The sequence below is a fragment of the Coturnix japonica genome, chromosome 16, assembly GCF_001577835.2.
Source record: "Coturnix japonica isolate 7356 chromosome 16, Coturnix japonica 2.1, whole genome shotgun sequence".
In the NCBI taxonomy this organism is placed as follows: Eukaryota; Metazoa; Chordata; class Aves; order Galliformes; family Phasianidae; genus Coturnix; species Coturnix japonica.
In genome coordinates, this window is record NC_029531.1 from 255,940 (window position 1) to 269,213 (window position 13,274).

A 13,274-nucleotide genomic window follows, 5' to 3' on the forward strand; every position below is an offset into this window, starting at 1 on the left:
CAGAACCCAACAGGAACCCCATATCAGAACCCAACAAGAACCCCATAGCAGAACCCAATAGGAACCCAACAAGAACCCCATAGCAGAACCGAACCAGAACCCAATGGCCACTCAGAACCCAATAGGAACCCCATATCAGAACCCAACAGAACCCAACAGGAACCCCATATCAGAACCCCATGGCCACTCAGAACTCAACAAGAACCTCATTTCAGAACACAATAGGAACCCCATGGCCTCTGAGAACCCAACCGGAACCCCATATCAGCTCAAGGCTCAGCCTTTGGGGCCGGATTCTTATCAGCAAGGAGATAAGGAGGACTAAGGGTTCCCTTAACTTCCTCTGTGGATCAGAACCCAATTGGAATCCCATATCAGAACCAAAACAGAACCCAACCCCACTCAGAACCCAACAGGAGCCCCATATCAGAACCCAACCCCACTCAGAACCCAACCAGAACCCCATATCAGAACCCAATAGAAACCCTATAGCCACTCAGAACCCAACCGGAACCCCATATAAGAACCCAACACCACTCAGAGCCCAACTGGAACCCCATAAACAAGAACCTCATATCAGAACCCAGCAGAACCCAACTGGAGCTCCATATCAGCTCAAGGCTCAGCCTTTGGGGCCAGATTCTTATCAGCAAGGAGATAAGGAGGACTAAGGGTCCCATTAACTCCCTCTATGGATCAGAACTGAACCAGAACCCCATATCAGAACTGAACCAGAACCCCATGGCCACTCAGAACCCAACTGGAGCCCCATATCAGAACCCAGCACCACTCAGAACCCAACAGGAACCCCATATCAAAACCCAACAGGAACCCCATAGCAGAACCCAATAGGAACCCCATATCAGAACCCAACAAGAACCCAACCAGAACCCCATGTCAGAACCCAGGAGGAGCCCCATATCAGAACCGAACCAGAACCTCATACCAGAACCCAACAGAACCGAACAAGAACCCCATAGCAGAACCCATTGAACACCACTCAGAACCCAACAGGAACCCCATATCAGAACCCAACCAGAACCCAGCCCCACTCAGAACCGAACCAGACCCCAATGTCGGCTCCGTCCCCGTTGCACACCCTGCACATCGAATCCTCGTGCTCCATCTGCCTGTGTTACTTCCACGACCCCGTTTCCATCCCATGCGGACACAACTTCTGCCGCGGCTGCATCACGCGCTGTTGGGCCGGGCTGGACTCTCATTTCCCATGTCCTCAATGCAGGAAAATCACATCGCAACCGAGTTTTCGTCCGAGTATTGAACTCGCCAACATCGCCAGCATCGCGAGGCAGCTCCGCGCTCAATGCAACGCGTGGTGCAACCAGCACCCGGAGGGTTCGAGGCTGTTTTGTAAGGAGGATGGAGAGCCCGTGTGTGCTCAATGCGATGGGTTCAGGGATCATGGGGGTCACACGGTGCTGCCGGCGCAACAGGCGGCGCGGGAGTACAAGGTATGGGGATAAAGCTGTGTGTATCATCCCCATATGTCCCCTATATCCTCCCATATCAACCCATATCCACCCCATATCTCCCCATATCATCCCACATCCCCCCGTATGTACCCTATGTACCACCATATCTCCCCATATCCCCATATCCTCCCCATATCCCCCTATATCCCCCCATAACCCCCTATATCCCCCCATATCCCCCATCCCCATATCCCTTATATCCCCATAGCCCCCCTATATCCCCCCATAACCCTATATACCCCATAACCCCCTATACCCCCATACACCCCAATATCCCCATATCCTCCATATCCTCCTCACACACCCCTATATCCCCCAAAACCATTCCCCCCATATCCACCCCACCATCCCCTATATTCCCCATAAACCCCTAAATCCTATAACCCCCATATATCCCTATATCTCCCCATAACCCCCATATCCCTCACCCATATTCCCCACAACCCCCTATGTCCCATCAACCCCATATTCACCCCCATATCTCCCATCAATCCCATATACCCCATTCCTATCCCTATTTCCCCCTATATCCCCTTATCTCCCCAATCCACCCACACATCCCCAACTATACCACCCCATAGCCCCCTGTATCCCCCAAATCCCCCCCTATCTCTCCATATCCTCCCATATCCCCCATAATCTCCCATTATCCTCCCATATCCCCCCATTTCCCCCACAGCCCCCTAATCCCCCAATATTCCCCTATATACCTCCTAACCCCCCTATAATCCCCCCATTCCCCATATACTCCTCCCCATATCCCCCATAACTCCCATATCCTCCCCCATATACCCCATATCCTTCCCCATATTACCCCATATCCCCCCCACAACCCCCCCATATCCCCCTATATACCTCCATAACCCCCCCATATCCCCCTATATCCCTCCATAACCCCCCCATAACCCCCATATCTCCCCATATCCTCCCCATAACCCCCATATCTCCCCATATCCTCCCCATATACCCCCATATCCCCCCACAACCCCCCTATTTTCCCCCATATCCCCCCATATCTCCCCATATCACCCCACTTCCCCGTATATCCCCCTCCATATCCACCCCACATCCCCCTTATATCCCCCCATACCCCCATATCCTCCCAATAACCCCCTACTTCCCATATCCTCCCTCATACAAAGCCCTCCCATCCATAAGGAGGGATTTTAAGTGGGAAAACGGGTTTTTCCTCCCTTCTTTTGGCACAGGAAGAAATCCAGGCCCGACTCCGAGCTTCAAAGGAAGAGAGGGAGAAATACCTGGAGAGCAGGAAAACTGGGGGGAGGACAGGGCTGTATTTGGTGGGTAATGTATAACAACACATAACAACACATAACAACACATAACAACACATAACAACACATAACAACACATAACAACACATAACAACACATAACACCCCGCTTCCATCCTACCCTGTTTGTTACGCTGTTATTTTGGGGCCAGATCTTGTGTTTTTGGCTCATATCTGGGCCGGGAACGGAGCCAGACTTGTGGTTATCAGCTGGGGTTGTAAAGTAAGGACTGTGTTAATGAGATAAGGGTGGAGAGACTCCTAAAGTGCTGTAAATAAACCTATTTGGGTAAGGTCCCATTGACCCTAATGGTAAATTCCCATTGGGTTTGGTGTTCAGATCCCATTGACCCCAATGGTAAATTCCCATTGGGTTTGGTGGTAAATTCCCATTGGGTTTAGTGTTAAGTTCCCATTGGTTTTGGGGTTCAGATCCCACTGACCTGGTGGTAAAGTCCCATTGGGTTTGGGGTTCAGTTCCCATTTACCCCAATGGTAAGTTCCCATTGGGTTTGGTGTTAAGGTCCCATTCGATTTGGGGTTCAGTTCCTATTGACCCTAATGGTAAATTCCCACTGGGTTTGGTGTTCAGATCCCATTGGTTTTGGGGTTAAGTTCCCATTGACCCCAGTGTTAAATTCCCATAGGTTTTAGTATTAAATTCCCATTGACCCTAATAGTAAAGTCCCATTGGGTTTGGTGGTAAATTCCCATTGGGTTTTGGTGTTAAGATCCCATTGACCCCAATGGTAAATCCCCATTGGGTTTAGGGTTCAGATCCCATTGACCCTAATGGTAAATTCCCATTGGGTTTGGTGTTCAGATCCCATTGACCACAGTGGTAGATTCCCATTGGGTTTGGGGTTCAATTCCTATTGATCCCAGTGATAAATTCCCATTGGTTTTAGTGCTCAATTCCCATTGGGTTTAGTGTTCAGATCCCATTGGTTTTGGGGTTCAGTTCCCATTGACCCTAAAGGTAAATTCCCATTGGGTTTGGTGTTCAGATCCCATTGATCCCAGTGTTAAATTCCCACTGGGTTTGGGGTTCAGATCCCATTGACCCTAATGTTAAATCCCAATTGGGTTTAGGGTTCAGATCCCATTGACCCTAATGGTAAATTCCCATTGGTTTTGGTGGTAAATTCCCATTCACCCCAATAGTAAATTCCCATTTGGTTTGGGGTTCAATCCCCATTGCTTTTGGGGCTCAGAACCCATTGACCCTAATGGTAAATTCCCATTGGGTTTGGGGTTTGATTCCCATTGGGTTTTGGTGTTAAGATCCCATTGACCCCAATGCTAAATCCCCATTGGGTTTGGTGTCCAATTCCCATTGGGTCTGGTGCTCAATTCCCATTGGGTTTAGTATTAAATCCCCATTGCTTTTCCTTACCTATCCCCCATACCACCCCATCCCGATCCCCCATAGGATCCTCCTGCCCCTATTCCACCCCACTGACTTTCCCTCTCATCCCAATAGGATCAAACCAAGAAGGAAGGGAAGCGGATCGTGTGCGAATTCGATCAATTGCGTCAATTCCTAAAGGAAAAAGAACGTTTCCTCCTGCTCCAGTTATCGGACCTGGATCGAACCGTCACCAAAGTGCAGGAGGACGCGGTGACGAAGGTGTTGGAGGAGATATCCCACCTGGACACCCTGATATGGGAGATGGAGGGCAAATTCCAACAGCCCGATAGTAAATTCCTACTGGTGAGAGAACCCAATGGGTTGGCTGGGGAATGGGGGGATGGAGCAGAGCCTAAAAACCCAAATTCAGCCTATATGGGGGGATATAGGGGGATTATGGGGGGATTATAGAGGGATATGAGGGGATATAGGGGACATATGGGGAGATATGGGGGCTATGGGATATAGGGGGGCATGGGGGGTAGTATAGGACATATGGGGATATATGGGGAGATATGGGGGGATAATGGGGGAGCATATGGGGAGATTATGGGGTTATGTGGATATAGGGGGATATGGGGGATATGGGGGATGTGGTGATATGGGGGATATGGGGAGATATAGGGGGGGATGCATGTGGGGGATATAGGGACGATATGGGGGGATATGGCAGGAATATGGAGGGATATAGGGGGATATGCGGGGGATATAGGGGGATATGAGGGTATATAGGGGACATATGGGGAGATATGGGGGGATGTGGGGTGGATATGGGGGGATATGGCAGGATATGGTGGGATATAGGGAGATATGGGGTGATATAGGGGGATATGAGGGTATATAGGGAACATATGGGTTGATATGGGGAGATATGGGGGGTTATGGGGTTATGGGGGGATATAGGGGGATATAGAGGGGTTACAGGGGGTTGTGGGGGGGATATAGGGGGATATAGGGTTGCTGCTTAGGGGGGGGGTCACACTATGGGTCGGGTGGTCTTTGCTGCTCATTGCATTATGAAGGGGCAGCTTTTGGTGCTCGTCTTCTGACCCATCTCTCCTCTCTCCTCCCACCTTTAGGACATCAGGAGGCTCTTGAATAGGTAACGTGGCCCCTTCCTAGTCCCACCCTGTTGTTTTTATGGCTCCTGGGGGAGGATTACAGAGGGATCCTATGGGGGAAAGGGATGTTGTCCCCAGGCAAATATCCTCATCTTAAAGCTTCTCCCATTGAGAATATAATGAACAACCAACCCAACATGACACAACGTTCCCCCCATCCCCATCCTTCCTTCGCAGCTGTGAGATGATGAAGTTCAACCCCCCAGCAGAGATTTCCCCTATTCTGGAAAGAAGATTGGAGGATTTCCTTCAGAAGAACGTCGCGGTGAGACGGACCCTGAGGCAATGCCAAGGTATCGAGTTGGGTTGGGGTCTCCATGTTTAAGAGGGTCATGGGGCTCTTGTGTTGGGGTCTCCATGATTAAGTGGGTCTTGGGGCTCTTGCGTTGGGGTCTCCATGTTTAAGAGGGTCATGGGGCTCTTGCATTGGGGTCTCCATGTTTATGAGGGTCATGGGGCTCTTGTGTTGGGGTCTCCATGATTAAGTGGGTCTTGGGGCTCTTGTGTTGAGGTCTCCATGTTTAAGAGGGTCATGGGGCTCTTGAGTTGGGGTCTCCTTTGTGTTGAGGTCTCCTCTATGTTTAAGAGGGTCGTGGGGCTCTTGCGTTGGGGTCTCGTCCATTTTTAATAGGGTCTTGGGGTTCTTGTGTTGGGGTCTCCATGTTTAGGAGGGTCTTGGGGTTCTTGTGTTGGGGTCTCCATGTTTAAGAGGGTCTTGGGGCTCTTGAGTTGGGGTCTCCATGATTAAGAGGATCATGGGGCTCTTGTGTTGGGGTCTCCTTCAGGTTTAGGAAGGTCATGGGGCTCTTGTTTTGGGGTCTCCATGTTTATGAGGGTCATGGGGCTCTTGTGTTGGAGTCTTCTTCAGGTTTAAGAGGGTCATGGGGCTCTTGTGTTGGGGTCTCCATGTTTAAGAGGGTCATGGGGCTCTTGTGTTGGGGTCTCCTCCATGTTTAATAGGGTCATAGGTCTCTTGTGTTGGGTTCTCCTTCAGGTTTAAGAGGGTCATGGGGCTCTTGTGTTGGGGTCTCCATGTTTAAGAGGGTCTTGGGGCTCTTGTGTTGGGGTCTCCATGATTAAGTGGGTCTTGGGGCTCTTGCATTGGGGTCTCCATGTTTAAGAGGGTCATGGGGCTCTTGCATTAAACTCTTTGCACTGCAAAGCCCCCAGACCCTTATGGTTTCCCTTCCCCCATCTCCCATAAGGACAAAGCTGAGCTGCAGCCCCTTGGCCTGATGCATGAAGGTGACGTTGTGAATTTGTTCTTCCTTTCAGACAGCCTGATGTTCCAACTGCAAGAGCCAGGTATGGCAGTAATGGCAGCCTGGGGGTGGAAGGGTGTGTAGATGGGTCAAAACAATGCAATCCCATAGAGAAGGGTGGAAATGGGGTCCAAATCCTGGTGCTGGTGGTCCTATAAAGCAAAACCTAATAGCATTTGTGCTTCCCAACCATGAATATTGAGCTGTCCCCTTCCCATGTCTTTGCTCCTTAATGCTGCCCTAAAATATGTCTTCTCCCCCATTCTCCTATATCTCCTTTGGGGGACACCCAGGTTGGATGGCAGCCCCACACACCCCATAGAACCACAAAGGTTAGATGGCAGCCCCACACACCCCATAGAACCACAAAGGTTGGATGGCAGCCCCACACACCCCATAGAATCCCAAAGGTTGGATGGCAGCCCCACACACCCCATAGAATCCCAAAGGTTGGAACAGACACCAAAGATCACCCAACCCAACCATCAACCCAACACCAACCCATGTCCAAAAGCACCCAGAGAAAGGATGGAAGGAAGGAACCTCTCCATCTCTTCCCAAGCCTAAATCCTATCTTCATTCCCCCTTATGTCCTACAGCCAATGTCACCATGGACCCCACCACCGCTCACCCCAACCTTTATCTCTCCGAAGACCGAAAACAAGTCCGGGGCCAACTGATACCACAAGACCTCCCTGATAACCCAGAGAGGTTCAGCTTTGAGACCTGTGTGTTGGGTTGCCAAGGTTTCACCTCAGGGAGGCATTTCTGGGAGGTCGATGTGGGTCAGGGGGGTGTATGGGCTTTAGGGGCGGCCCGAGCTTCCATAAAGAGGAAGGGACCCATGAGCTTTAGCCCCAAAGAAGGTGTGTGGGCTCTGGAGGCCTATCACTCCCTTACGTCCCCCCGTGCTAATCTACGTCTGAATGCACTTCCAAGGAGGATTCGGGTCTCTCTGGACTACGAAGGGGGTCGGGTGGCGTTTTTCAGCTCAGATGATGACACCCCCATTTTGGTCTACACCAGAGCTTCATTTAATGGGGAGAGGGTCCTGCCTTGGTTCAAGATAGGGATGGGGGCTCGCTTGCAAGAAATCACCCCAAATTCCCCCTTAGAGGAGCAGACCGCGAGTGGGCAGCTGATGTCCCATCTGGATTGGGTTGGGTTCAGATCTCCCCTCAAGATCTGCCCTTGAGATGTCCTTTAGTTAATGGGGGCATCTGATGGGATGTGTGATGTGGTTGCTTGGAGCATCATGCCAATGGGACCCTCTGCTCTGTGTCTGTTCCCATTGGGGAGCACTGGGATGATCCCTCTACAGGATGAGGAAGCCACCATCGTGCACTGAAGAGTTGGAAGGAGGTTTATACATCTATCTGGCATCAATAATGGGGCAGATATGGGGTGTTCTTCAGCCTTTGGTTGCAAATAGAAGCTCCTAGTGTGGGGAGATGGTCTCTGCTTTTGTTTCTGATAGTTAATTTAAATTAAACGTGTTGTGTGTGCTCCATTTTCTGCCTCTCTATGGGCCCTGGGTTTGCTTTGGGTCAACAAAGTGAAGAAGAAGAAGAGTTTCTTGGGGTGAGAACTCGACTGAATGGATTCCCTCAAAAACCCGTTTTCCCTTCTGAGAAAGCCCGAAAGAGGAAGAAGAGGCACCAAAATAAAGACGGGTCAGTGATTGTAGAACCAAGAAGAGGAACTAAAAGCGAGTGGGAGGGAGCAGGCGACAGAACAACAGATGCGATATGAGTGGGTACCCCATGACCAAACCCCACCTCACCACCTCCCAAAGGTCAAATCTGCAGCTGAAACTTCAATGTTGCTCTTTGATGTGTCGGTATCTTTTCTCATTCCCATCCGTCTCTGCTGGTTGGTCCCATTTAATGGGGGAATTTGGTTAAAGAAGCTCTGATTCTCTTCCAAGGTCCTTTTTTTGCACCATAAATCTGCAATGCAGATGGTTTCCAGCCCAGCTGGTTTATCAAGCTCTGCAATCAGTGCTTTTCAGGACAGGATGAAACTCATTTGCCCAACGATGTGACTCATTTGCCCCATGATTTGACTCATTTACCCAACGATGTGACTCATTTGCCCAACGATTTTATTCATTTACCCAACTACGGGCTCCTTATTTGGGGATGAAAGGCTCTGTGCCCCATAGGAGCTGTTGTAGGGTGTTGGCTTCCAGTTCTTCAGCTCCCCAAGCGCCATCCTTCTGGCTCTTCCCCATGGGAAGGCTTTGCTGGGAGTGGAGTTCAACCCCTTCAAACTTACCCAAGAGAATGGGAGTTATCTCCTTCAGTTGGGTCTCAATGGTTGCCATGCAATAATTAAGCATACACATAATGAATGGATTTATTTTAGAGGCAAGTCTGCTTGGCCATGGGGCTCAACACAAGGACAGTGGGGTAGAGATGGTTGGGAAGGTTTCCTCAAGGGCTCAGAGCCAGGACTGTGAGTTCTATGAGTTATAGTTATTGAGAGAGAGAGGTCAAATCCCAAAGACCCTCAGCTTGTGCTCCTCCACATCCCCTTCCCTATTACCTTTATGGTTTCCCTATCTACACCCCCTAAAACCCCACAACCCAGCAGCTTTTATCCTAAAAGGAAGGTGACAGCGCTGCAAGGTGACATCTCTCAGCATCACCCCAGGACAAGAAACTGGGAGAAAGCCAAAGGACAAACCCAAAGCTCCCAGCCACTAAGAGCAGACCTTGAAGGCTCAACGCATCCATCCCACAGCTCTAACCCCAGACTGGGAAGGAACAGGAAGGGAAAACCCCAACCCCATCAAAGGGTTGAAAGCAACAGGTTCTGTGGGTTACACGGGGGATGAAATTCAGAGGGATATTAGGTTTTCTGAAGGAGGAGAGAGAAGGTCTGTGAGGAAGAAGAGCGCCCTGGAGTGCCCAAACCTGGAGGATCTGGTAGGTGTCAGCTGTTGGGTGGCAACGTGTCGTCATTAGGGTCATTCCTCTCCATCCTTTTTGCCTCTTGTGCTTTTAGGACCCTCATCTTTCTGCCCCAAATTAATGCCATTCTATTTAACGACTTTCTGAGTCTGATTTCTTCCCCTCCTCCAATGAAATTTAATAAGGATTCCAATTCACCATTGAGCTCCTCCAATGGGTGATGCCCACCCATGAGGTCCCCATATTTCCAGTCCCGCTGCTCTTTATATCCACTTCTTGCATCAGAAAAGAAAGCTGAACCCCAACAGAGAGAGTTCAGATTCCAGGCAGCAAAACATTAAACTCTTCTTGCTCTGACAGCTGGAAGACCTGAAAAATGAGATTGAGAAGAGGCAGAAAAACACCATCAAACTCTCGGAGGCGGAAACGAAAGCACAGGGAGAGAAGAGTCAGCATTCGGTGAGTGAATTCTTCTTTTTAAGGGGAAAAATCCTTTAGGGATGTCCTCCCCACCCTGACCAATTGGATGGTGGCTTAATTCAGGTGTTTTCCTCTTATTTTACACCATTCCATCAGCCTGAAACCCCCACCACAATGAGGAGATGGAGGTTTGCAGCCTCCTCTTTCCCCCATCGTCTTCTCCTCATCTCAGTACTCCCAATATTGTAATATTAATTCTACATATTATTATATAAATATTATAATATATAATATCACCTTTCTGCAGAAGGTCCTCGTGGGGTTCTGGTTTAAAAGGGGAAATCTATGGCTGGGTTGGGAGATTAAAATGGGATAGATCTACAGGATTCATTGCCTTGCATGGATGTTCTTGAGTTGGTTCACCTTCTTCATGGAGGGAGACCCAAGATGTCCATCTCTGGTCAAACAGTTCTTTATTGCTATCATTTAAAGATAATCCTTTATCATTTAAAGACAAAATGAGCCACATGATGGGAGACCCAAGAGGTCCATCTCTGGTCAAACAATTCTTTATTATTTAAAGGCAAAATGGACCATATGTTGGGAGACCCAAGAGTTCCATCCTTATTTAAACAATTCTTTATCATTTAAAGACAAAATGAACCACATGTTGGGAGACCCAAGAGCTCTATTTCTGGTCAAACAATTCTTTATTGCTATCATTTAAAGACAATCCTTTATCATTTAAAGACAAAATGGGCCACATGTTGGATGACCCAAAAGCTCCATCCCTATTCAAACAGTACAACTTTTTATGGTTTAAAGACAAAACGGGTCCATGCACTGACCTGAGTTTCCTCTCCTCTTCCTCTCTTCCATCCCCAGGATGTGAAAAGCCCCATCACCAGGTACGTGGCCTCTCTTCTGTCAGCTTTGCATCAATGACCATGGAGGAGAAAGCTCATCAATGAATGCTCTTCTGCTCCAGGGGAGCTGCAAGATCTGAAGGGTATTTTGGGGATGCAAGGGGACAAGTGTCGCCATCCCCTCCTTTCTCTTAACACTGGATGCCCTGAAGTGATGCCATGCATCAAACACCCTGAAAGATGCATTTATTTCTCCCTCCCAGGTGTGGAAAAGTGACCTTCCAGCTGCCAACAGGAGCTTCTCCAGGGCCAGAAGAGAGAGTCTGCCATTTCTCATGGAGGAACGGCATGAAGGAAACCTTGAAGAAGCTTCAAGGTACTCAGAAGGGTTTTTTGGGTGGGAAATGCTGATATTTTGGTGAAAACCAGCAGCTCATCTCTTGTTCCAGACCCTCTTTAGCAGAGAGATGGTCCAGATCCTCATTAGCAATAGAATAATGCAGAGAGATGGTGGATCAACGGGTTACTCCCATCAGGAGAAATGAATAGCTGAGACCCAAAGGACTCAATACCTCATTTGCCAAGCTCTTAATTACACATTTTGATGTGATTCCTGAGCTCGTGGGTGAAGGATGGGCTGCTCTCTGTCTCTGCTTCCCCTCCAGCTTCTCCTTTCCTAAGAGTTCTATTTGCTGAGCATGAGAACCCAAAGCTGCATTACCTGTTAGATGGAGGCGCGCCTGGACCCAAAGGCTGTACCCAAAAGGACAAAAATAGATGCTGAGGGAGGAATAACACAAAATCAGGGCAACCAAACAAGTTTTCTTCACCCTTCAGGCCTAGTCTGGCTGTAATTTGGGTTGATGGCCCCCAGGGCAGATTCCTCGCCTTGATAAAGAACCATTTCCCATAAGCAAATATGGTGAGAGGGTTGACTTCATTCATTATCCCAGCCTTCAGATTTCAGCTCTCTCTTTATTTTTTAAAGCATGGGGTTGGGCTGAACTGGTCTGGTTTGGTCTAGGAGATAAAGCACTGCAGGCTTCGCTAGGTAATCCCATGGATCCCATGGATCTCTTTCCTTCCATTTCTTTTCCCTCCATTCACCATTTCTTTTGGCAAATGGAGCAGAAGGGCTGCAGAAATACCTTTATTTCTGGGCATTCTGGGGGCTCAAAACACTTTTAGCACTGGCACATGAGAGGGGGATCCACCCTTCACCTTCTTACTTTCTTCTTAGGTATTTTCTACCCTTCTTCTTAGGTATTTTCTCCCCTGATTCCAACCCATGGCCCCACAGGATGTTTGAGGTTGGAAGGGATGGTCTCATCCTACAACCCTACTCCATTGTGGCCACCTAAAGCACATCCAACTCATTTAGTGCTGGAAGTCCAACCTCTCCACATCCTCATGGCTTCAGCACTGAGGACCCCAAAACATCTTCCCTCCTCTTACAACCCCTTATCCTCCACCCCACAGCCATCATCACCCTGGACCCCGACACCGCTCACCCCGACCTCATCCTCTCCGAAGACCTAAAGAGTGTGAAACGTGGGGAAGGACAACGAGACCTTCCTGATAACCCTGAAAGATTTGCCTACTGGCCTTTTGTTTTGGGCCAGCAAAGCTTCTCCGCTGGCCGCCATTGCTGGGAGGTAGAAGTGGGGGATGAAGGGGACTGGGCCATCGGTGTGGCCAGAGAATCCATCCCTCGAAAGGGTCAACTCAACCTCTGTCCCAAAGGGGGGATTTGGGGGGTGGAGAAATGGGGTGGACAGGTCCGGGCTCTCACTACCCACAAGGTGACCTTGTTAGCTTTGCGTTGGGTGCCCAGGAGGGTCAGCATCCATTTGGACTACATTGGAGGGACGGTGGCGTTTTTTGATGCCGATGAAGGGGGGCTCATCTTTGTTTTCTCCCATGTGTCCTTTGGTGGGGAGAGGGTCCGTCCTTGGCTGTGGGTGGTGGGGGTCAGGTCCAAGCTGAGGCTGTGTCCTTAAGACACTGATAAGGGTCACCCCACATCCTACAGCCTCAGAAGGCAGCCACCTCCCCATCCATTCCATAGGGAAAAGATGAATTGAGGGCTTGGGTTTTTATGTGCCCTTCATCCCCATTGATCTATTGACACGGAATCATATTGATACAATATTGACTGAGGTGATATTGTTAAGAAGTACCGAGCAAGAGAAAAACAGGGCAAAAAAAAAGGGGGGGGAAAGTGTTGCGTTGGGTGACTAGAATGTAGAAAATGGTGGTCAGAAGGGAAAATTCCACCCAAAATTGGGGCAGAAAGGCAAATTTCCCCAGGGTTTGCTTGATCAGGTACAGTTGTCCCCATCTGAGATGGTCACCTTCAAACCAAGCAGTCCACTCTTCTTATAGGGTTGTTATTTGAAACCTCAGAGTGTACAATAATTAGTAATAAAACACTTAATTGTCCCCTCTGTGTCTTTCTCTCTTCTGTTTCTCCCCACCTGATTGCATCTCCC

At 49.2% G+C, this 13,274-nt stretch overlaps 2 protein-coding genes across 2 annotated transcripts; both read left to right on the forward strand.

Moving 5' to 3' along the window:
* Positions 1-1,048: 1,048 nt before the first annotated feature.
* Positions 1,049-8,091, forward strand: LOC107321537 (zinc finger protein RFP-like). Its single transcript, XM_015878536.2, has 7 exons — positions 1,049-1,472; positions 2,702-2,794; positions 4,271-4,501; positions 5,278-5,300; positions 5,497-5,612; positions 6,595-6,624; positions 7,181-8,091. The coding sequence occupies exons 1-7, from the start codon at positions 1,074-1,076 to the stop codon at positions 7,774-7,776; spliced, it is 1,488 nt and encodes a 495-aa protein (XP_015734022.1). The 5' UTR covers positions 1,049-1,073; the 3' UTR covers positions 7,777-8,091.
* Positions 8,092-9,853: 1,762 nt separating this feature from the next.
* On the forward strand, positions 9,854-13,224 carry LOC107321535 (E3 ubiquitin-protein ligase TRIM39-like; the record flags this gene model as incomplete). The annotated part of the gene is made up of 4 exons (XM_032448010.1): positions 9,854-9,955; positions 10,802-10,824; positions 11,046-11,158; positions 12,262-13,224. Coding segments are annotated over 4 exons (759 nt in total), but the record flags the coding sequence as incomplete, so codon positions are not given.
* Between the last annotated feature and the right edge of the window lie 50 nt (positions 13,225-13,274).

Coding starts and splice junctions, on each gene's coding strand:
- LOC107321537 (XM_015878536.2), top strand. CDS start 1,074: ATGTCGGCTCCGTCCCCGTTGCACACCCTGCACATCGAATCCTCGTGC. Junction 2,795..4,270: donor GGAGGACAGGGCTGTATTTG/GTGGGTAATGTA, acceptor TCATCCCAATAG/GATCAAACCAAGAAGGAAGG. Junction 6,625..7,180: donor GTTCCAACTGCAAGAGCCAG/GTATGGCAGTAA, acceptor TATGTCCTACAG/CCAATGTCACCATGGACCCC.